Source organism: Vulpes vulpes, chromosome 3, assembly GCF_048418805.1.
Source record: "Vulpes vulpes isolate BD-2025 chromosome 3, VulVul3, whole genome shotgun sequence".
NCBI lineage: Eukaryota > Metazoa > Chordata > Mammalia > Carnivora > Canidae > Vulpes > Vulpes vulpes.
In genome coordinates, this window is record NC_132782.1 from 19147236 (window position 1) to 19173462 (window position 26227).

A 26227-nucleotide genomic window follows, 5' to 3' on the forward strand; every position below is an offset into this window, starting at 1 on the left:
ATAAATAAATAAATAAATAAATAAATAAAATTTAATGGAGAGAAACACAGCATTAACAAGTTAAAATTCAAAATAAACCACAACTTCCTATTCACTTTTTTCTCTCCTAACATTCAGATGTTCTAAGAGAAAGCTTAGAAGTGCCCTAAGCATTAATATGTACATCATCACTGTACTGTCCCTTTCCTTAGTAGTTTTTTTTTAAGGCATTTCCATGCCCAATGTGGGTCTCAACCTCTCAACCTCAAAACTGAGTAGCACGCTCTGCCAACTGAGTCAGCCAGATATCCTATCCATTTCCTTAATAGTTTTAAAACAACTGCCTAAAACAAAAATAGAGAAGCTAATAAAATATAAACATAGAAAATAGATTTTTTCTCACTAAAATAAGAAATAATGAATTTAACAAGACAAGTTTCAAACGTAGTGATAGGCAAATAAGTAAACAACTCCCCAGTAAGTTAAAAAAAAAAAGTCCAAATCCAACAATGTAATTACATTTAATAATATAATTATTCAATATATATTTCCACCACTAGACTAGAAGCCTGATAAAACCAGAGTATGTTAGACTCTGCTACCCGTTATCAATTTTCAGTACCTAGAACACAAAGTATTTACAATTTAATTAATAAACAAGTCAACTGCATTTCTGGTGACTTTAAGATATTTGAAGAAAATAATGTTTAAATAAGAAGTAATATGAAAGAGGGGATCCCTGGGTGGCGCAGCGGTTTGGCGCCTGCCTTTGGCCCAGGGCGCGATCCTGGAGACCCGGGATCGAATCCCACGTCAGGCTCCCGGTGCATGGAGCCTGCTTCTCCCTCTGCCTGTGTCTCTGCCTCTCTCTCTCTCTCTGTGACTATCATAAATAAATAAAAATTAAAAAAAAAATTAAAAAAAAAAGAAGTAATATGAAAGATAAAATCTTATTTCACATTCATATTTAGCAATCTGATTACTGAAGACAAAAATACATCATAATTTAGAATTAAGGAATTCCCAATTTTCACAGCTTCAAAGAAATCACCTTAATCTCTGCAAGTCTTTTTTACTGATTGGAATTCTATGAAGATATTTTTAAAATTCTGGTTATAAAAGTAACATCTGGGTTCTGTGCCCTATACAACAATATATACCATATTTAATCAATTCTAAGATGCATATTTTCACAGTTTAACACCTCTGAAATCAAATTACTATAAGAAACCAAAATATCTAGTTTAAATGATTTTTTCCTCTTTTTACAACAGCTTTAGTCTGAACGAAATACAACAAAGTATGTATGCTCCCAACCAAATTCATTTTTACCCTAAGAGTTAAAAAAACATATCAGATGAATGTTGGATAACAGATAAACCAAAGGCTTGATTGCATTTACTAATGGTTTTAGGCCATTCTCAGGATCTCATCATCACCCTGAACTGTTCCCACCTCTGAAAATGTTAAGTCAAATAGCCCTCTCTAACCACATACCCTCTTATGCCACTGTATCTGCTCTTGAACCTCCTCAGGAAATTAGATCCATGACCCTTCTATTTTTCAGTCCTCTGCTATGTTCCCTCCTACACTACGTTAGCTCTATTCCACCCATCAGTTCAATCCTTTTCACACTCAAAACTCCAGTTTTCTCACTCTCATCCTCCTGTCACACTTGCCTAATCAATCCTACTTCCTTATAGACATCACTTATCTGAATGTCCCAGGTACGCATACTCAAAAAACTGTCCCAAACTGGGGTGCTTGGGTGGCTCAATCAGTTAAGTGTCCAACTCTTGATTTCAGCTCAGGGCCATAAGATCAAGCCCCAAGTCCGGCTCTGTGCTGAGTGTGGAGCCTGCTTGGAATTCTCTCCCCTTCTTCTGCCCCTTCTGCTCTCAAGCTCTTTCTCTCTCTCAAAATAAATAAATAAACAAACAAACAAACAAATAAAAATAAAAAAAGAAGAAGAAAGAAAAAAAAGCCCCAAAATGACCTCATTAACTCTCTCCCAATACTAATACTTGCTGGTCCTTCTACATTTAACATGTCAATGAAGGGCATCAAGATTCATTCAACTAGCCCACTTTAGAAACCAAGGAGTCATACTTGATTCCACTTCTCTTTAAAACTCTCACATCAGTCACCAAAACGAGTAAAAAATCAAACTGTCAGGAAAACAGTCTCTTGCCAATGCACATGCTTTAAGTAACACTACTCTATATAACTTAATTCCACCCCCACTTCCCCTCAACCCCAACCATAACCCTATTTTTCACCTGCACCACAAACCCTTCCAGAACGGGTCTCCATACCTCTACCCAACATGGAGCTACCTAAATCAGTGCTTCTCAAACTATGTATGGTGGACTTTTGTAAAATACAATAAATATGAATTCCTAGGCAAGTAATTTTTTTAAAAAACACAAAAATACTAGCACAATTTATTAGATTCAAATAACAAAAAAATTCGCCAAACAGCTACAAAATTTTGTAAATGCTCTTTTATAATTGCTAATATTATCTAGTCATGGACCAGAAACTAACAAAAGCACTAAGCAGACCACAACTGGCCTGAACCAAACTTGCATTTCCTTCATTCGCACTGATTTGTTCATTACAATACTATGCAGTGAGGTCTTTTTTTTTTTTTTTTTAATTTTTCTTTATTTATGATAGTCACACACAGAGAGAGAGAGAGGCAGAGACATAGGCAGAGGGAGAAGCAGGCTCCATGCACCGGGAGCCCGACGTGGGATTCGATCCCGGGTCTCTAGGATTGCGCCCTGGGCCAAAGGCAGGCGCCAAACCACCGCTGCGCCACCCAGGGATCCCCTGCAGTGAGGTCTTGATCTGAAACTTAACCCAAACCTAACCTAAATCTTTTTTTTTTTTTTTTGTAAAGATTTTATTTGTTTATTCATGAGAGACACAGAAAGAGAAGCAGAGACACAGGCAGAGGGAGAAGCAGGCTCCATGGAAGAGCCCAATGTGGGACTTGATCCTGGGACCCTGGGATCATGATCTGAGCCGAGGGCAGAACCTCAACCGCTGAGCCATCCAGGCATCCCGAACCTAACTCTTTCTATCAAAGAATTACTATGTTCTTGGCTCACTTCTGCACTCAAAAGAACATAAACTAACACATAGTTCTACCAGTTTTTCTCTTTGCTTTATATCCCTCTCGCCATTAAAGACTAACTCGTCTGTAGTTTCTCCTTAACCCTCTCATCTCAATAAATAATCTGGATGCCTTTCTGTCCTTTGAAATAAAGGAATCCTCTCCTCTATTAATTCTGCTTTCTCAACACGTGAAAAGCAAGAATGCAGAAAAGTTCCGTAAGTTAAAGAAATTTCAAAATGCCTTTATAATCAACAAAATCACTTTCACACAGAAACACTTCCCAGTAGATCTAATCCAGAACAGGGGATGAAATTCAATTAGAATATCAATACAGCACATATTTGCTATGGAATAAGGCTTCTTGTGTGGAAATGGTACTAAATAACATTAAAATCACAATTAGCAGACCAATCCATGATTCATCTTGTGAAGCAAATCAAATCTATTAATCAGTCATTTCTAATTTTATTTGAGCAATAATGGAAAGAAAACTCTGATTATAATGAAATGAATCAATTAAATAAACAACTGTACTTACGTGTTAGATGAAAGATTCCGTCACAGGCACTGATATGAGATAAAAAGGCATTTCCCAGGCCTTGACCATTGTGAGCTCCTTTCACAAGACCAGCAATATCCACCACATTTAGAAAGGCAGGAATTTTGCTGAAAAAAAAAAAAATTCAACAAAAGATTTTATATAAAACAGTACTAAGAAGCTGTTTGTTAACCAAATCTATTTCCAAAATATTTTATATGAAGTAATCCTTTCCCTTCTAGAATAATGTTTAGAAGAGTCTCAATAATGATTTCATAAATGAATACCAAAAAATTAAATAAAAAATAATCTTTTAATACTTTAGGACTTTCTTACCTAGGAAAATGAAGGAAAACTGTAAAGCAGAATAGATGTTTTTACTGTGTCTATAAAGAACTAAAACTTGGGGCGCCTAGGTGGCTCAGTCAGTAAAGCATTTGCCTTTGGCTCAGGTCATGATCCCAGCATCCTGGAACAGAGCCCCAACCTGAGCTCCCTGCTCAGCGGGGAGCCTGCTTCTCTCTCCCTCTCGCTCTGCCCCTTTCCCCTGCTCCAGCTCTCTCTCAAATAAAATCTTTAAAAAAAAAAAAAAAGAACTAAAACTCATACCATTAATTTTACTATACTGTTCTGTTGGGCCATGCATATAGACACAAAAGCAATGGAGAATATCCTAAGAGAACACTGATTAAAAGTAATCATCATAGAATGAGCCAACATCCTTTGTAATTAGCACTGGACTAAGTGTTTTTACATGTATCATTTCAAACTTCAAAACAACCCTATCAGATAAATGCTATTTATTATTTATTAAATCTACTATAAAGATAAGGAAGTTGAAAAATAAATGAATAAATAAAAATAAAGATAGGGAAATTGAGCCTGAGAGGAATTAAGAAATCTATTTATAGTCAGGGGATTACTCAGCTAGTGGTGACAAAACTGGGATTCAAACACAGGATATTTGGATTTGCATTTAATCATCATGTAGGTAATATAGACAAAAATACATGTAATGATGTGAACTAGTTATTAGTATAGTAATAACCTAGTTGTTAACAACAGCAGCAGAAATAGAGGTATATACAAAATAACCTTTGCTTTTTGTTCAAAGTAAAGGCATAGTTAACACAAGCTAGAAATCAAGTTAGGAAAACCAGCTGGCTATGTAAATACAGAGATTAAAGCACAACTGAGGGACGGCTGGGTGGCTCAGCAGTTGAGCATCTGCCTTCGGCTCAGGGTGTGATCCTAGAGTCCTAGGATCGAGGTCCCACATCGGGCTCCTTGCAGGGAGTCTGCTTCTCCCTCTACCTGTGTCTCTGCCTCTCTCTCTCTGTGTCTCTCATTAATAAATATAAGATCTTTTAAACATACATACATACATAAATAAAGTACAATTGACCCTTTAACAACACAGGGATTAGGGGTGCCGACCCCCACGTGGTCAAATATCCACATATAACTTCTGACTCACAAAAAAACTTAACTACTAATAGCCTATTGACCAGAAGCTTTATTAATAAACAATAATAATAAGCAGTTGATTAACATGTATTTATATATATTATATACTGTATTCTTACATATAAAAATAAAGCTAGGAAAAGAAAATGTCATTAACAAAATCATGAGAAAGAGAAAATCCATTGACAGTACTGCATTGTAAAAAAAAAAAAAAAAAAAAACCTGTGTAAGTAAAGTAAGTACAGTTCAAACCCATGTTGTTTAAGGGTCAACTGTAATTATGAATTAACAATTTTTTTTGATTTGCTTAACCACAAAGAATCCAAAAATCTGTTACAGAAAAATGAAGATGGGTTCCAATTCAGGATTTTATTTCCATAAAGGCATTTAACCAATGGTCACTAGCAAAGGAAAAGGGAAATCTTGAGAAATTAATTTCTTCACTGCCTGAAACTTCAATAAATTTGAAGTCTAAGAGCTTTATTATTGTTGTTGTTCTCTTCGGGTCTGAAAAATTTCATCAATGTTACATAACCACACAGTCTAGCAGTGACAAGGTCCCACATCTAAAGAGCTAGAGTGGGGAGAGAAGGCAACAGCAATAACAATAGCAGCTAGGGCCTGTACAAGGCATCTCGGCAGGAGAGCAATCTAGCAGTAGCCAGGGACCAAACCGGCAGTGTCCAAAGCAGCCAACAAGACAGAGGGGTCAAGAGATTGGCAACACATAAAGGAATTGAACAAATAAGCACATTAATGGAACAACTGGAGAAATCTAAATGGAATCTATGAATTAGATGGTATAATACAAGACCAATGTTAATGTCATAATTTTGGTGGTTTATTGTGGTAATGTAGGAGAATGTCTAGGGGCGCCAGGGTGGCTCAGTCAGTTATGTGCCTGACTCCTGGTTTCAGCTTAGATCATGATCCCAGAGTCCTGGGATGGAGCCCCATGATAGGCCCCTCACTCAGTGGGAAGTCTGTTTGAGGAATTTCTCCCTCTCCCGCTCTCTAAAATAAATCAAATAAATCTTTAAAAGAGAGAAAAAGAGAGTAGGATACCTGGGTGGCTCAGTCAGTTAAGCACCTGCCTTCAACTCAGGCCATGATCCCGGGGTCCTGGGACTAAGCTCTGAGTCCAGCCTCTGCGCAGCAGGGAGCCTGCTTCTCCCACTCCCTCTGCCCTTCCCCTCACTCATACTGTCACTCTCTCTCAAATAGATAAACAAAATATTTTTTTAAAAAGAGAGCGAGAAAAAAAAAAAAAAAAAAAAAAAAGAGAGCGAGAATGTCTGTATTTAGCAAATAAAAATTGGAAGAACTGAAGTGCGATGTGGCGTCTCAACTCATTCTCATAGATTCAAAGAAAATTGGGGGAAGGGTACACAAGCATTCTGTGGGTAATTCTGCATCTCTTATGTAAATTTGGAATCATTTAAAAATAAAAAAGGTTTCAAAAAGAAAACAGAAGTCAGTTTGCGGAATCAATTTCAGGAATATAATTTGAACCATGTCCAATGAATGACATATTGTAACCAATTGAGTAACACTTCCATGAATAAATACGTGAGTGAATAAATGAAGACAAGAAAGCTCTTCCTTACAGAAGGCCAAAAAATAAGAAATGAGGGGATTATAAAATCACCATGTGGCAATCATCACTATAATAATTAATCAAAAAAAAAAATAATAGATGCTCAGACTAATGAATGAAAGTTTTAAAAAGTGAATAAATTTGATATGCATTTTGTGATTATAACTCATAAGAATTGTTGATAGACTAGATGCAGGGCTGGGGAAAGAGAGGAATCAAGGATAAATCTTGGACTTTGACTTAAGCAACCAGGAAAATAATAATGCTATTTATTGGATTATGAAAGTCCTGAAGAACAAGTTTGGCACAAGGCAGAGTGAAATGAAGTCCATTTTGGACATGTCAAGTCTGAGGCACCTATTTAGTCACCAAAGTGTGAATGTCAAGAAAGTAATTAGATCTATCTGTAGATCAGCAGAGTTTAGGACTAAAGACAGAAATTTAGGATTTATCAGCACATTTCGAATAGTGAGAAACTAAAGGCAAATTAAATTCTCAATTAATAGGGAAATAAACTGTACATTCATGTAATACAGTATTAAACAAAGTTATATTAGAAATCATTTAAATCTGTATGTTTTAACCTAGAAAAATATTAGCAATACCCCAAGTAAAAATATATTCTATTTTGTAAGTATGTGTGTATACTTTTAGGGAAAAGTATGGAAGGATACATCTCCAAAGTATTTATATCTATGATACCACGGTAAAAGTATAGGTGATTTTCACTTTTCTCTGTATACATATCTATATATCTGAACTTCTACAATGAACCTGTATTATCTTATTTTTTCTTTTTTTTTTCTTTTTTTTAATTTTATTTATTTATGATAGTCACAGAGAGAGAGAGAGAGAGAGAGGCAGAGACACAGGCAGAGGGAGAAGCAGGCTCCATGCACCGGGAGCCCGATGTGGGATTCGATCCCGGGTCTCCGGGATCGTGCCCTAGGCCAAAGGCAGGCGCCAAACCGCTGCGCCACCCAGGGATCCCCTATCTTATTTTTTCTAGTTAAAGATATAATACATGCTTGTTACAAAAACTTCAAACAATATAGAATATAAGAACGTAAAAATCAAAAATAAATACAAAGAAAGTAAAAATCACCCAAAAATTCCACTACCCAAAGATAATTGTCAAATAGTTTCATATATTTTCTTATGAATATACATACCCACATACAATTTTACATGAATGGAATCATATAATACAGGCTACTTACTCCTCTACTTCATACTTCCCCCCAAAAAATAACTGCCATGTTAACAGCTAGATGTACCTTTTCTCACCCTTCCCTAGGCTCTCTATATTATAATCACCCATAATACAATAATGTTACATTAATTCTGGAGGAAAAAACACTTCTGTATGATTTTTTTTTAAGTAAACTATGCCACACATGGGGCTCAAACTCATAACCCCGCGATCAGCAGATGCATCTTCTACCAACTGAGCCAGTCAGGCACCCCCTATATGATTTTAAGTATATCACTTGTATATTTTTACTCAGTCTATATAGGGTCAACAAATAAACAATGGCATAAAGATTTTACCTTGCTGGTTTGTGGTACTGGCAAAGAAAGTCAAACCTTTCATCTGGCACAGGTACTCTGCTCTCATTAGGATCAATTGTGCAGAATGGGAAGTTTTCTGCTGAAGCTTGACTGTTGGTTAATACATTGAAGAAGGTAGATTTCCTAAAATAAACAAAAACAACTTCAATCAATTCTTAGGCTAACAATGAGAAAAATTTATCTCATTCTCATTACAATGCTCAAATAAGATCCATGATGATTACAAAACCAATCTGGGAAGGAAAGGTGGAAAATAACAAATGAATGAAATTTACTAACATATGAATTTTTTTACTAACAGAAAAGAATTTATAACAATGCAGCTCATGATTTATAATCAGATTATGTTGTTAGTCTATTTGAAACTTGAAAAGCACTTTACTAAAGAATCTTTTATAAGTAACAACTAGTTTCACACACTATAAAAAGTATTTTATTCCTAAAATAGCCATAGTATCAGTACCACTTCACCGATATATAATACAATCTTCTCTAGCATAAATGTAGAGAGGTGTGCAACTAGCTAGCTCAATCACTTCCCAAACATTCTGAATTGGGAAACAGATGCATATATCTACTTGGAAATGGGAAGTTGGAGCTCAGATTCCCTACTAATTGTTAGTAATACAGATTACTATTAAGTCTAGAATTATGAACTGTGAATTATGAAAATCAAAATGTGGATTTTTTTCAAGGTATAACAAATCAAGGAAAAAATCTATTAATAACTAGTCACTAATGTTCTAATTATCTGATTCCTATTAGGGAATATATGCTTAGAAAATGTTGATTCATATTAACACCAGCTACATTTCTTTTCCTTCTTTTAAAAGTAGGCTCCACGTTGGATGTGGAGCCCAATGCAGGGCTTGAACTCCTGACTATGAGATCAAGACCTGAGCTGAGATCAAGAGTTGGATGCTTAACCAACTGAGCCACCCAGGCACCCCCAGCTACATTTCTAAAATATAATTAGAGTGTCAAAAATCATACAGTAAAATCCTAAACAAAATGTGATTTTTAAAGGTTTGTTGATCTATTCTGTACATTTTTCCAATTTTATCACTAATATGGACAGCAGAGAATTCACTATGGTGAACTTTCTTGCTTCAGAAATAGGACTGTAGCATACACGAGGATTTAAAATGAAAATTACTGATAAGTATTTTTTTAAACTGTAGGAACTGAGGAAGTAGTTAAGCATTATGTGGGAATTATAAAGACAGTACTAGCTAACTCTTGCTAAACATAAGTATGTAAAAATGTCTGCATATGGACCAAATTTGATAACAAAATAAAATTCAAAAAAGTACAATGGTTATGTCAGGATGGTGAGATTATTAATAATTATCACTCTTTTTCAAACAATTTTTAAGATAAAAATGTCTATTAAGATGTGACCTAAGCCTATAGGAAGAAATTTATTTACTACAATTAGCTCATCTGATTGAACTTTTAACCAAAGAGGCAACCCCTTTAAAAAAAAAAAAAATCCTTGAGGATCCCTGGGTGGCTCAGAGGTTTGGCACCTGCCTTCAGCCCAGGGCATGATCCTGGAAGTACCGGGATCGAGTCCCACATCAGGCTCCCTGCATGGAGCCTGCTTCTCTGTGTCTCTGCCTCTCTCTATATCTGTGTCTCTCATGAATAAATAAATAAAATCTTAAAAAAAAAAAAACCCTAAGATCCTTCTAAGAGAGTCATGAACAAAAGGCAACAATCACTACTGGTGATAAGAATATTTTGGCAACAAGACATATTAAACTTGTACCTGACTATAGGTCTTTAATTATTATTCATACATCACATTCAGACTAAACATTTTGGAATAAAGAAGAAATGTCTGCAAAATAGCCACATCGACCATTACTGGTAACTCAGAGTACCACTGGCCAAATCAGTAGCCTTTAAATTCCTTCTTTATAACAGAATTAACTAAGAATGTAAAGGTATACATTACCAGGCCTCTTTCCAGACCTGGTGTTAAGTACCAGTATTTTGAAAATATCTCACGTGTTGCATATGCAGAGTCATGTTTTGGACCAACAGGCTACATTCAGATTCAGCTAACAATCCACTAAGCAATACTGAATGTTGTAGAATTTATACTGGCAATCTCTCAGTCTGGTAACGATCCCAGAACTCTAGGAATGATAATTAAAAAGAAAACACCACTTTCTTTTTCTTTTAACATTCTTTTTTTTTTAAGTAATTGCCACACCCAGCATAGGGCTCAAACTCACAACACCGAAATCAAGAGTCACATGCTCTTCCGACTAGGCCAGCCAGGTGCCTGGAAGTCACTAATTTCTGTAAAGCTAGCTTTTAATTTCACTCTTGTTAAGATATATGTCACAGCACTTAATTTAAAATAAGTATTTTAGGGATCCCTGGGTGGCGCAGCGGTTTGGCGCCTGCCTTTGGCCCAGGGCGCGATCCTGGAGACCCGGGATCGAATCCCACATCAGGCTCCCGGTGCATGGAGCCTGCTTCTCCCTCTGCCTGTGTCTCTGCGTCTCTCTCTCTCTCTCTGTGACTATCATAAATAAATAAAAATTAAAAAAAATAAATAAATAAAATAAAATAAGTATTTTATTGTGTATTTATAAAGTTCTTCTGTATGTTTTTAAAGTTCTAGTCCATCTACTTCCAAAAAGATTCTGAAGCTCAATACAATTTTAAAAATCAACACATTTGGGGCAGCCCGAGTGTTCAGCAGTTTAGCGCCGCCTTCAGCCCAGGGCCTGATCTTGGAGACCTGGGATCGAGTCCCACGTCAGGCTCCTGGCAGAAAGCCTGCTTCTCCCTCTGCCTGTGTCTCTGTCTCTGCCTCTCTCTCTCTCTCTCTCTCTCTCATGAGTAAATAAATAAAATCTTTAAAAAAAATTCTCTAATCAAAAATGACTGGATACTAACCTAAATCAAGTCTTTAGATATTATTCCACTTTACAGGAAACACAGAGGAAAAAAGAAGATATTAAATGACACTACAGAGAAGCAATCAACAAAATTCAGAGTTTGGAAAATTCTGTAAGACAAACAACCAGATTTCTTCAACAAGTCAATTGGGAGAGGGCAGAAATTCTGTTTCTGGGTGAGATACACACTCACAGCGGACTGGAACTCTCTCCCAGAACTAGAAAAGCCATGTAAACTCAGATTACAGAAAACATCTGTTTGAAGGGGCTAGAAATCTGGAAATGGAAAAAAAAATCTCAAAGAAGTGATCTGACCACTTTCACTCTAGGAACATTTGCCCATTCAAGACAGAGGAAGGAGGCCAAGAATCCAGGCTTTACACACATGGAAAGCTGATGCTGGAGGACAGAGAGGGCAGCAAAGCCTCCAGAGAAGTCCCAGACTTCAAGAACATGACCAGTTTTCACCTGAGGATATTTCTCCCAAGATGGAAACTGCAAAATGTGCTGAAGTAATGGTTACATAAATTGACCCACTCCCATATACTTTATTCCCCTCCCCACAAAAATAAATAAATAAATAAATTGGTTGTCAGAATAACCCATCAAATCCTTATTTACCTAAAATTTAACTAAAATATTTTATACCAGCAATGAAAATATTACAAAGTAATGTTACAATAAAAGTACTTAAAGTAAAATGTACATATATTAATTAATCCGAACACATACAGAACACTTGTACCTTTGGGAGGGACAATTTTATTTTTTTATATTGTAGTTTAAAAATTTTTATTATTTTTAAAAATTGTTATTACTATAGTCATAGTAATTACAATATAAAAAGGCAAGAGAGGACTTATGCACTTATTTTCAAATTTATGGCTACCATTATGATAGTATTTTTGACTGCCTGTCTTAACAAAAATGTTTTATACTAAGAAAAAAGTTATCTCTTAAAACATAGAGAAATACATAGAAAAAGTAAGTTCTATTATGTCTTATACTGCGAAAATTCTTACATACAGCCAAACTAAACTTGGAAGACAGTTTACACAAAATATCTCATCTTGGCCATGGATTTTAAATTTCATAAAGTACAAGTCATTTGTACCTTTCAAGAGTTATAAATACAAAAAAGTAAAATGAAATAAGGAACAAGGAAAAATTTCTCAGGATTATGACTATAGGCTTCAGTGGCAAGTTAAGCCATTTTAATCTATTCCAATCTATTAAAAGGAGCCCTTACAAATGCAAAGAATTTAAAAATTTTGGCCTATGTCTGGAGTGTTAAAGCCCATAAAACTTTTTGCGAAATGAGGATTTCTCACACACACACAAACAGACATATTTAGGTCCCCTTAAGGTTATTATTAAAGCTTCAAAATAGGAGAAAGATTCAAAATTGTAAGAATCTTTCTTATGCAAGAATGGGCTTGCATAAATATTATTTAGCATTGATAGCATTAAAAAGAAAAAAGTAACTAGACTTAATAAATGCCTCCCTCCATTGATGACTTAAATATTTTTGAAATTACATATTTTACTATAAAAGTAAATCTGACTGAAAAGACGTTTAATCTAAAATCTTACACAAAATTACAATATGTTTTGGGAAGTCAGGATGCCAATGCAAATTCCCTCAGCATTCTGAATTAACCATTTATTTAAAAAAAAAACATTATAAAAACATAGAATGTTCTTTCACTAAAGCGTTAAAAAAAAGTATTTGTCTCATAGGTAACAAAAATTAACATGGATGACAGAAGTAAAACCACGTATATTTCCTAACTGTATCAGGTGAGAGGGCCTAAAACAGTAACACCCAAGCACCAAAAATCATACCTAGAGTTAGATCTTAGTTTCTAAATACCATTTTCCAATAAAAGAAACCAGGGGCTCCCTAGAAACAAGGTTGGGACAGGAAACATATAGTAGCCTGAAACACGTTATAGTGTTCTAAACTATAGGGTTCTAAAAACGAGAAGGGTTCTAAAAACGAGAAGGGTTCTAAACGAGAAGGGTTCTAAAAAAAGAAATAGAAAAGAAAAAGATGGGGATATGTCAAAAGGACACAGGAGGCAACTTGAAAGAACTCCCAATGGTCAAAGCCAAAAAATTGTTAATAACAAAATAAATACTGATGATACTGGATTACAACTCAAAGAATACAACAAATTTCAGGAAGTCTAAGTAGACGTACATAAATGATTGAATACGGGGGAAAAGACAAATCTTTCTTACAGATTTAAAATAACATAAAAGGAATAAAGGAGGTTTAAAAAATCATCAATAAAACACCATACTAATAATTCCTGCAGACAAAATCCACTGAGGAATTACAAAATTTAGTCAAATATTTTTTTAAAAAATTATTTTAAAGATTTATTTCTTTGGGGCACCTGGGTAGCTCAGTCAGTTAAGTGTCTGCCCTCAGGTCAGGTCATGATCTCAAGGTCCTGGAATCAATCCCCAAGTTGAGCTCTCTGCCCAGTGGGAGTCTGCTTCTGCCTCTCCACCTGTCCCTCCCACCCCCACTAGTGTTCTCTCTCTCGCGTGCGTGCGCTCTCTCTCTCTCTCAAATAAATAAGAGACACTGAAAGACACTGAAAATAAATAAGAGAGAGAGAGAGAGAGAACACGTACCCAAGAGTGCTCAGGAAAGGGAGAGAGAATCCCTAAGCAGACTCCATGTTGAGTACAGAACGTGAAACAGGGCTTGATCCCACAACCCTAAAATCATGACCTGAACTGAAATCAAGAGTTGGCTGCTCAACTAACTGAGCTACCCAGATGCCCCAGTCAGAGAAACTTTAAGGAGAAACAGGATATTTGAATAGCCTCAAATTATTTTTCCCCTATAATATTAATTAATTACTGTGGATAGCTTTAACAAATCTCCACAAATTTTTTGATACTCCTTCCTTCTGAGGGTGGAGCTTCATTCCCCAATCCTTGAGTGTAACTGGACTTAGTGACTCGCTTGGAATTAATAGATTATGGAAAGGTAAAAATGTTACTTTTACAGTGAAGAAATCTGCCAGTCATCACCTTAACCAATGATCAAGTTTAATATCACCAGTTATAAGTTGTTTTGATGTCATATACCCCTTAATACGCTATGAGGATACGTCACCTCCACGGTATTCTTCTCAAAAGTCCACAGCATGATTTCTGATATCAAAACATTACAAAGCTATAGTAATAAAAAAAAAAAAAAAAAACAGTGTGGAACTAACATAAAGATAGACATAGAGACCAGTGTGCCAACACCACAAAATGGGGAAAGTACTGTCTCTTCAACAAACACTATTGAGAAAACCGCACAGTCACATGAAGAAGAATGAAGCTGTATCCTTACTTTACACCACATACAAAATTAACTCAAAATGAGTTAAGGACCTAAACGTAGGACCTAAAACTGTAATATTTCTAGAAGAAAACATAGGAAGGAAACAACAGAGTGAAAGGACAACTTTATAATGGGAGAAAATAACTGCAAATCATGTGTCTGAGAGGGTTAATATCCAGAATATTAAGATAAAAAACTCCTATAACTGGAGGAGCCCTGGGTGGCTCAGTGGTTTAATGCCTGCCTTCGGCCCAGGGCGTGATCCTGGAGACCCAGGATCGAGTCCCACGTCGAGCTCCCTGCATGGAGCCTGCCTGTGTCTCTGCCTCTCTCTCTGTTTCTCATGAATAAATAAATAAAACTTTAAGAAAAAAAAAAAAAAACTCCTATAACTCAACAACAAAAGTAACCTTAAAAAGCTATATACATGGACAAATGATTTGCGTAAACATTTCTCTAAAGAAGACAAACAAGTGGTCAATAAGCTCCTGGAAAGATTCTCAAAATCCTTAATCATCAGGAAGATGCATATCAATAACACAATAAAATATCAACCTCACATTTACTAGGATGGTTACTATCAAAAAACAGACAATAACAAGTGTTGGGCAGGATGTAAAGAACTGGAACTCTGGTACATTGCTGATAGAATAGAAAATGGTCCAACCACTATGGAAAACAGTAGGAGGTTTCTCAAAACACTAAAAGTAGATTTACCATATGATCCAGCAATACCACTTCAAGGTATTTATACAAAATTAAAAGTAGGATCTCAAAGAGATATTTGTATACCCATGTTCACTGCAGCATTATTCATAACAGCCAAGAGGTGGAAGCAACCCATAGGTCTATCAACAGATGTATAGATAAGGAAAATGTGGTACGTACATATAACAGAAAACTACTGGCCTTCAAAAGGAAAATCCTGTCACATGCTAAAACACAGATAAACTTTGAAGACACTGTCCTTATGCTCAGTGCTGAGTGAAATACGCCAGTCACAAAAGGACAAATACTATATGATTCCCCTTATATGAGATATCTACAGGAGTCAAAATCATATAAACATAAAGAAGAATAGTGGTTGACAGGGACTAGGGAGAGGGAGAAATGGGAAATTGTTCAATGGGTAGAGAGTTCCAGATTTGCAAGGTGGAAAAGTTCTAGAGATGTGTTACCTAACAATGTGAATATAATCAACTGAACTGCACTACTGAACTAGTGAACTGTACACTTAAGTTTAAAGGGTAATTTTTATTTTTTTTAATGATTTTATTTATTTGAGAGAGAGAACAAGTAGAGCGAGAGAGAGAACATGGCGGGGGGGGGGGGCAGAGGGAGAGGGAGAAGCAGGGAACTGAGCAGGGAGCCCAATGGCATGGGGCTCAATCCCAGTACTCTGGGATCATGACCTTAGCCAAAGGCAGATGCTTTATTGACTGAGCCACCCAGGCACCCCTAAAGGTAACTTTTTTTTTTTTTAATTTACTCATGAAAGACACACAGAGAGAGAGGCAGAGACAAAGGCAGAGAGAGAGAAGCAGGATCCATGCAGGGAGCCCGACATGGGACTCGACCCCGGGTCTCCAGGATCAGGCCCTGGGCTGAAGGTGGCACTAAACCGCTGAGCCACCCGGGCTGCCCCTAAAGGTAACTTTTATATTGTGTTTCTTACCATAATTTTTTTTAAAGTTCATAGCATGAGAAACCATCAAATTTGAATTGAAAGACATTATACAAAATACCTACAGGGATCCCTGGGTGGCGCAGTGGTTTAGCGCCTGCCTTTGGCCCAGGGCGCAATCCTGGAGACCAGGGCTCGAATCCCACATCGGGCTCCCGGTGCATGGAGGCTGCTTCTCCCTCTGCCTGTGTCTCTGCCTCTCTCTCTCTCTGTGACTATCATAAGTAAATAAAAATATTTTAAAAAAATACCTACATACATACATTTCAAAAATAAAATTTTCCATGACCTTTAAAAGATCTGTACTAGAAAAAAAGGACATTAGTGGGAAACCTGGTGAATTCCAAATAAAGTCTACAGTTAATAGTAAATCAATAAATAACTTTTTAAAAAATCTGGAAAAAAAAAAAAAAAAGTATGGGCAGCCCAGGTGGCTCAGCAGTTTAGCGCCACCTTCAGTCCAGGGCGTGATCCTGGAAACCCGGGATCAAGTCCCACATTGGGCTACCTGCATGGAGCCTTATCCTCCCACTGCCTGTGTCTCTGTCTCTGTCCTCTCTCTGTGTATCTCTCATGAATAAATAAATAAAATCTTTAAAAAAAAATCTGAAATTATGTGGTAATACAACAGAGACCAGAATTCACGGCAGGGGATGGGGGGGAAACCACTGAAAATTAAAAGATTTAAGAGAAAGCCATCTATCAAGTACTTTAAAGGGACACAATTACTGCTAAAATAATAACAGGAAAGACTGAAAAGGAGAACAGACCTGTCATCCAAAAGATTATTCAAAACACATTTAAAAGAGAAAGCAAGTAATTCCTAAATCACAAATTTCCATGAAAGAGCAGGCACACTGGAATGCTGACAAGCATACAATAAGACTAAAGTTCATTTAAAACGGTACTGGGGAGCTTTGCTTTCCCTTCTACTATGGACTGCCCTCCTGCCATAAAGAGTATAAACTCAACAAAACATATGAAATAACAGTTCTCAGACAGAAGACAGTATGCAGCACAGCACTGTTCCTAAGAAAACAACAAATGAACTAAGCTCTACAACTGCCCCAGCTGACTGACTAAAAGTCATTTCAAAGCCCCAGCCCAGGGAGGGAGAACCAACAGAACCCGGTAGTCATGCTAAGTTAAAGAGACTGAGATGAGAGTTTGAGAAGGCCAAACCAGCTAGAATTTACAAGGCAGTGTAATGGAAAGGAGCTGCACAGAGGGTGGGCTCTGGAGATCAGCAAAAGGTGTCCTCAAGACTATTGCTAAGTAATGATTTGTACATGAGAAAATTCAGTCTCCAAAAGGCCAGGGGAAAAAACTCAAAAGCAACAGAGTGAACAATTCTCAGGCTCACACAGAGCTTGGAGTAGTTCACAGTCCTACCAGTCATAGTAGAGAGATCATATAATATAAAAGAACTTGGGTACAATCCTCAATATAGTATCATGTTAATATGAGAGCTAAAGAAGCATGAGAGCTAAAACTATTATGAATTCATACTAAGAAAACATAATAGGAAACCTCATAACAATCAAAATGATACACAAAAATACTAAATGCTAGAACAAAGTCCAACACTTTTCAAAGCAATATTTATAAAATTCATCCCTCAACATAAAAACCCAATGTCTGGAATTTCATAAAAATTACAAGGCATGCAAAGAAGCAGATAAGTATAGACCAAAATCAGGATAAAAGCCAATAAATACTAACAAATCAGGTAATGATAGAGATGATGGAATTAGCAGATAGGGACCCTTAAGTAAATGTTGTAAATCTTTTTAGAATTTAAGGACATAAAGGGAAATATGAAGTCAATGAGGAATGAAAGAAAAGAAATGAAAACTATGAAGACAGAATTACTGTATGAAAAATATACCATATGAAATAAAATGAAATTGAAAAATACACTGAATATGATTAGCTACAAATTAGATACTGCAGAAAAAAGGATCAATGAACATGAAGACAGAGCAATGGAAATTAACAAATGAAGCACAGAGGAAAAAAATGAAAAGATTGGAGGAAAAAATCCCAGAGTCTCAGTGGAATACTATACAGAGGACTAGCACACTTAAAACCCAAAAGGAGAGGAAGAGGGATGGACGGTGAGGGCATTCAAAGAAATACTGGCCAAATATTTTACAAATTTAATAAATATCACAAGCTCACAAACCTAAAATCTCAACAAATGCCAAGCAATAAAGTCTTAAGGAAAACCACACCAAAGCACATGAAAGTCAAACTGCTAAAAACTAGTAGTAAAGAGAAAATTTTAAAGGCAACTAAAGGAAAAAACAAGATATTATGTACAGAGAAACCAAGATTAAGAATGACAACTGTAAAAAAAAAAAAAAAAAGAATGACAACTGTTGGGATCCCTGGGTGGCGCAGCGGTTTAGTGCCTGCCTTTGGCCCAGGGCGCGATCCTGGAGACCCAAGATCGAATCCCACGTCGGGCTCCCGGTGCATGGAGTCTGCTTCTCCCTCTGCCTGTGTCTCTGCCTCTCTCTCTCTCTCTCTCTGTGTGTGACTATCATAAATAAATAAACATTTAAAAAAAAAAAAAAAAGAATGACAACTGTTCTCTCATTGGAAAGCTGGAAGAAAATGGAAGTGCCAAAAGAAACTTCAAAGTGCCAAAAGAAAAAATGTCCCTGGAATTCTTCCCAGTGAATATCTTTAGAAAATGAACGTATAATAACCACATGAAAAGATGCTCAACATTATTAAGCATCAAGGAAATCCAATTCAAAACCACAATGAGATATACCTCACACCTTGGCTATAATTAAAAGGCTAATAACAGGGGGATTCCTGGGTGGCTCAGCGGTTTAGCGCCCGCCTTTGGCCCAGGGCACAATCCTGGAGTCCCAGGATCGAGTCCCATGTCGGGCTCCCGGCATGGAGCCTGCCTCTTCTTCCTCCTGTGTCTCTGCCTCTCTCCCTCTCTCTCTCTCTCTCTCTCTATATATATATATATATCATAAATAAATAAATAAATAAATAAATAAATAAATAACTCTTTTTTAAAAAGGCTAATAACAAGCATTGGTGGGAATGTGGTGAAACTGGAACACGCAAACTGCCAGTGGGAATGTAAAACTGCACGGTTGCTTTGGAAAACAGTTACTCAGTTCCTCAAATAGTTAAACATAGGGTCACCACAGAACCCAGAAATTCCACTCCTGAGTATACAAGAGACATGAAAATTTATCTATACACCAAAATTTGTGTATTCTAAGGCTGGAACACAGAAAGTACAAATAGCCTGTAACATACTGTGGTAACAAGAAAGTAGAAAATACTCAAAATAGAGAACATATCAGGAAAGCAACTGATGGCCAAATATGGGCAATTTGAACAAAATTAGTAATAATAGTAACAGATTATAACCAAGAGAATAAACTAAGAATCCAATCCTGATATAAACAAATTATAGTCAAATATTTGAAAAATGGGGAGCTCTTCTTTACAATAGAATTCTAGCCAATAAAATCTCTATTATTCATTCTATAAATTGTTCCTACTATAAACATAAAAGGAACAATGGATATTTTTAAATCGCCTTTTGGTAAATACAATAACTATTTCAAGCAAGGAAGCAAGGATCATTAATGCATGCCAAATTAGGGGCAAATATACAAGAAAACTATTTACATAATTGCAAAGTATCTCCCACAAGATATTTATTAATTGCAATGGGAAATACAGTAACTCAGGGAAGAAACTTGTCAAGTATCTCCGTAGACAAGTGATGAAAGTTAACATCACTAGTAATCGGCGAAATCAACATCGCATGCTTCCTGATATGATGTACTAAGAAGTATATGTCAATTCTGTTCCCAAAAGTGCATAACCTGAATTTAATCAAAAGAAAACATTAGGGGATCCCTGGGTGGCTCAGCGGTTTGGCGCCTGCCTTTGGCCCAGGGCGCAATCCTGGAGTCCCGGGATTGAGTCCCGCATCAGGCTCCCGGCATGGAACCTGCTTCTCCCTCCTCCTGTGTCTCTGCCTCTCTCTCTCTCTCTCTCTCTCTCTCTCTCCCTCTCTGTCTATAATAAATAAATAAATCTTTAAAAAAAGAAAAAAGAAAAAGAAAACATTAGACATCTCATGCAGCGGTACCAACTAAAAGAGCTATCCCACGACACAATGAAAAAGTCAGGAATAAGAAAATGTAGTTTCTCAAACAAAGGCAATACAATGGAGCAAAGAAAACCCTTTCAATAAACAATGCTAGAACAACTGGACATCCACATGCAAAAAACAAAAAAGAATCTAGATACAGACTTTACACCCTTCACAAAAATTAACGCAAAATGGATTGCAGACCTAAACATAAAACGCAAAACTACAAAACTTCTAAAAGACAGAAGAAAAAAAACCTAGATGACTTTGGAGATACAACACCAAAAGTATAAACCATAAATAGAAAACCTGGAGTTCACTGAAATTAAAAACTTCTGTTCTGCGAAAGACAATGTCAAGAAAATGAGAAGACAAGCCACAGACTAGGACAAAGTATTTGCAAAAGACACATCTGATAAAGAACCCTTATCCAAAATATATAAAGGAACTCTTAAAACTCCAAAGTAAGAAAACAAACCTGATTTTTGTAACAGACCAAAGATGTTAATAAATACCTCACCAAGATATACAGATGGCAAATAAGCAAATGAAAGATGCTTCACGTTATATGTAATCAGGGAAATGCAAATTAATATAATAACAGGATACCACTACACACCTATTAGGATGGTCAGAATCCAGAACACTGACATCAAAACCTGGTGAGGACGTGGAGCAACAGAACCTCTCATTCACTGCTGGTGAAATGCAAAATGATACAACCACTTCAAAAGTTTTTTATAAAACTAAACAGACTCTTACCATGTATTCAGCAATTGTGCTCCTTGGTATTTACCCAAAAGTGCTGAAAACTTATGTCTACACAAAAATTTGCACATAGATGTTTATAGCAGTTTTATTCATAACTGCCAAAACCTGGAAGCAACCAAAACATCCTTCAGTTGGTGAATGGATAAATTATGGTACATCTAGAAATGAAATACTATTTAGCACTAAAAGGCAATAGTGCTAAATGAAAAAACATGGAGAAACTTCAATGTATATTACTAAGTGGAAGAAGGCAAAGGCTTCATACTGTAAGATTCCAGCTATATGACATTCTGGAAAAGGCAAAGTTATGGAGATAGTGAAAAGATTAGTGGTTTGGGGAGGGTAGGTGAATAGGCAAAGCACAGAGCATTTTTAGGGCAGTGAAATTATTCTGTAACAATGGTGGATACATGTCAATATGCATTTGTCTAACCCCATGGAAGGTACAATGCCAAGACTGTACTCTATGGACTTTGGCTGATAACAATGTGTCGATGCAGGTTCAATTGTAACAAATGTTACACTCTGGTGGGGGAATGTTGATAATAGGGGAAGGCTGTGCATGTGTGAGAGCAGGGATATGTAAGAAATATCTCTGCCTTCCCCTTAATTCTGCTGTGAACCTAAAACTGTTCTTAAAAAAAAAAAAAAAAATTAAAAAAAAAAAGGCAGTTTCTGAGGCACTTGGGTCGTTGCTCAATTGGTTAAGTATCTGACTCTTAATTTCCACTTAGGTCATGATCTCAGGGTCTTGAGATCAAGTTCCAAGACCAGCTCCACACTCAAAAGGGAATCTGCTTGGATTTTCTCTCTCTCTCTCTCTCTCTCTCTCTCTCCCTCTGCCCCCACTCACACATTCTCTCTCTCTCTCTCTAAAATAAATAACTTATTTTATTTTTTTTTAAAGATTTTATTTATTTATTTATTCATAGACACAGAGAGAGAAAGGCAGAGACATAGGCAGAAGGAGAAGCAGGCTCCATGCAGGGAACCCGACGTGGGACTCGATCCCAGGTCCCCAGGATCACACCCCAGGCTGCAGGCGGCGCCAAACCTCTGCGCCACCCGGGCTGCCCAATAATTTTTTTTTAAAGGCAGTTTCTCCCAAAAGCCTCCAAGCCTCACAGCCATAATAATGCACTGAGTCAAGGGAAGCTAATTTATAAAGGGTCACTACGTTTAAAAAAAAAAAAAAAAAAAAAGCAAAACAAATCTAGAAACCAAATCTTCAAGTTCTTGGGTTTGGTATTGTTTCTACTTCATTAAAAGCAGCCATTAAAACACATGTCTTGATCATTAAGACTTACACACTACATCAAGGAAGAAAGAAGTATCCCACACATAAATAATTCCTGAGTGCCTAATAAATTCTAAGTGCTAGGGACATCCGGGTGGCACAACTGGTTAAGCATCTGACTCTTGATTTTGGCTCAGGACATGATCTGAGGGCCTGGGATCGAGCCCAATATTGGGCTCCATGCTCAGCAGGGAGTCTACTTGAAGATTCTCTCCCGCTCCCTCTGCTCCTCTTCCCACTGGTGTTCTCTCTCTCTCAAATAAATAAATAAATAAATCTTTTTTTAAAAAAATTGTAAGTGCTAGAAATATAATAAACAAGAAAAACATAATCCTTGCCTTCAAGAAATTTAAATTCTAATTGGCGGGGGCAGGGCGGTAGAGGCATGTTAAACTGATTAAATTAGTATATATGAAGCACAGAGAATAGGAAGTGTCACACAGTAAGTGTTCAATAAATATCAGTTATCAACTATTATTAGCTATAAACATTACCTTTAAGTTTTTAAGCAATCAGCCTAGTATATGCTAAAAAGAAAATCTTACTTGTCTAGTTCTCTGAAAATGAAGACATCCTTTAGATGGTTTCTGTATCAAATGTCCTTATTTTTGATCAGCAAGCCACTTTTAAAGAACCACCCTTGTACCCAATCTATCTCTTGTAGATCTATCCAGAGGTAGATGTGTTCAGTCAGATTTCCCTACACAGTAATCTGAATCACTGGAGAGATAGCAGGAGATAAGAAACACTCAGTTCATATGGCTGAGCTCCATATGGACCCATCTACATCAGCGTTACTCTGGCTCCTGTCCTTCCTGAGGTCTGGCTGTTCAGGTTGTCCTTCAATTCTATCCTTCCAATAATTCTCTTCTTCCTGTTTAAAACAGCCAGAACTTGTATATCTTACAAATAACCCTATCTGATACAGTTAGATAACTCTGCAAAAAAGAATGTTCACAAACAAGTGCCAAAAATCAAACTAACCATTATTAAAGTGAGAAAAAATTTTACTATTTGTAAAGTATACCTCAATAATACAGGGACAGGGGTAGGAAAGGATGACAGTGGGATGAGCATTTAATTTAAAAGCATAAAAGCATAAATATGGGGGATCCCTGGATGGCTCAGAGGTTTAGCACCTGCCTTCAGCCCAGGGCGTGATCCTTGAGTCCAGGGATCGAGTCCTACGTCAGGCTCCCTGCATGGAGCCTGCTTCTCTCCCTGCCGGTGTCCCTGCCTGTCTATCTCATGAATAAATAAATAAAATCTTTAAAAAAAAATTAATAGCATAAATAGCACATTTATCCTGAATAATATATTTTTAGGTTGTTTTCATGTACATTAATTATATTGCATTTTATGGCTAAAATGTTCACATAGGAAATACTTCTTAACGTGTCTCAGTTTAACATAGTCCCATTTAAAGTCAAGCTGCATTGACTGCAGTGATTTTAAAAGAGACGTTAATACCTAAAAACTGTCTTACTAGTGAAATAAAGCCCACAACATAATGATCATATCTTGCTTTCAAGTTTATTGACAACACCCTACAGTACTTTGCTTAATTATTTGTTTTGCTTACATTTCCACTCTCTATTTAGTCTTACTTTGCAAGCAGCCTATATCACAGCAGGAAACCCCTTCAAAATGCAAACCTCTCCAGCTCCAGGAAAGACTGAAATTAGGACAGCCACACTTGCTCATGTTTTACATTACAAGAATTTAAGAACTGCCATAGTTAGCCATACCATTCATTCACTAAAAAATCTCTAAGACAGGGACTCCAAGGAACCCATGAAAGAACATCATTGTCCTACTTGCCACCAATCGAAAAAACCTAGTACATGCCAAAACATATTCATTCCCCTTAATAAATCCATGTTGGATCTGTTACCATTAGTACATCCTAAACACTTTTGAGACATTTAAGGTAAGAGGTATTTAAAAAGAAGGATAAATAATGAAAAAAAGCAGACTAAACAGCCAAACTGTACATGCAGTATGGGTTATATGAGAAACTACATATATTTCCTACCACTGCCTTATTTGCAAATAAATGATTCATTTTAGTTTTAAACATTACAAACTCAACATTTTGCTCTGATAACTTTCAGATTTAGCCACTTTATAATAGATACCTTTTTATCTAGCAAATTCCAATATTAAACTCAAAATTGTTACCTTCTTCTCCTGTAAAAATTAAGCCATCTGATCCCTGATCTCTCAAGAATCTAATCAACTTTATAGTGGGACTTTAAAAGTATCCTACCACAGTCAACCTAGGTAGGTACCCTACATAGCCAGGGAGCATAAAAACCATATTTTAACTACTTCAATTCCACTTAAATTCAATACTGAACATCTCCTGACAGTGTTTCAAGCAAACAGAGCTCATCTGGTTCAACCTAATGTTTCAATTCTCTTTGGTTCTTCCACTACTTTAAGCAAAACAAACAACATAAGTAATTCAAGTTTCAACACAGTATCTGTGTAAAAAATCCAAAATAAAACACATCCAAATGAAAACCTTGTTTTGCCAAAATTAATACTGCAGCTTCCCAGACTCTTTTCAATTTAAGTTTTAATTACCACATGAGTTCCCTTTTCTACAAGACTCCAAATACTTACAAGATGAAAAGCAGAAAAGCCCAACATTCACCTACCCAACATTTGGCAATCCAACAATACCAATTTTCAAGGAGGTTCCAAATCTTCCAATGATTGGGGGTGGTTTAATTCCATCACCTCCCTTTTTGGGGGGCATCTGAAATGTCAAAACAAACATACACATAAACAAAATCGTTTACTCTCTCCATTAACCGAAAACACATTTCATCACACAAAATACATTACTGAGGAACAAATTAAGAATGAAACATAGCGTACACACCAATCCAAGATCGACAGGGGGCTAAATGCACTTTTTCAACAAATATGTAAAAAGTTCTATAAATAGGTCTGATTCTGATAGCTGTCAAGGCAGTTGCTCCTAAGAAGTCCTAGAAAGATTAATCTAAAAATATGTGGCACCATAAATCAAACTGAAAATTTAGCTGCCAATCTTCTATCCATACTGTTCGCAAAACTCGTTCTTTCTTCATCTGATACCGAGTTACAAAGGAATCAGAAGCGGGAGCACAGAGAAGGGTCCAAGGAAACCCACTCTCGTACCACCAGCAACGCGCCACCCCCCACCCCCAAAACCATTCCTCTTACCTGGAACCCGACCCTTCCCATTCTCCCCACGAATGGACACACACCGCGATGAGGGCCTTTCCAGGCCTCTTGGACCTCTGGCACCGCAGGTACACGCTCCACGGTCCTGCCAAGCAACCTCCAGAATCTACACTCTGGTCACTTCTAGGCGTACAGGAACCTACTAACTTTTTATTTGCAAACTGAAACTTTGGGCAGCCCCGGGTGGCTCAGCGGTTTAGCGCCGCCTTCAGCCCAGGGCGTGACCCTGGAGACCCGGGATCGAGTCCCGCGTCGGGCTCCCTGCGTGGAGCCTGCTCCTGCCTCTGCCTGTGTCTCTGCCTCTCTCTGGGTCTCAAGAATAGATAAAGAAAATCTTAAAAAGAAAAAAAAAAGGCAAATTGAAACTTTCTAGGTCCCTGCTAACCTGGCCCCTCCAACTCCCTACTCCCTCCGTGCAGAATTAAACCCGCTTTACCGCCGCCAGCTGAACTCACGAGGGCCGCGCACCGCCCGTTCCATGCCCCGGGACCTGCAAGCGCGCCCCGGGCGCGGGCACCTGCCGAACCTGCCGGGCCGCGCCGAGGCCCTG

At 37.0% G+C, this 26227-nt stretch overlaps 1 protein-coding gene across 3 annotated transcripts in view; it reads right to left on the reverse strand.

The window, feature by feature from the left end:
* Window positions 1–26227, reverse strand: part of OLA1 (Obg like ATPase 1) — a 165207-nt gene that overhangs the window by 138341 nt on the left and 639 nt on the right. Inside the window, exons 1-4 of one of the 3 annotated variants that reach the window (XM_072751970.1) lie at window positions 25657–26011; window positions 25104–25204; window positions 8257–8400; window positions 3642–3769 (exon numbers count right to left, since the gene is read on the reverse strand). In XM_072751970.1, coding sequence (XP_072608071.1) covers window positions 3642–3769; window positions 8257–8400; window positions 25104–25204; window positions 25657–25677 — 394 coding nt within the window. In that variant the 5' untranslated portion in view covers window positions 25678–26011. Of the gene's footprint in view, window positions 1–3641; window positions 3770–8256; window positions 8401–25103; window positions 25205–25656; window positions 26012–26227 lie in introns of those variants that run through there. The other 2 variants (XM_072751971.1, XM_072751972.1) reach the window with 2 other exon arrangements.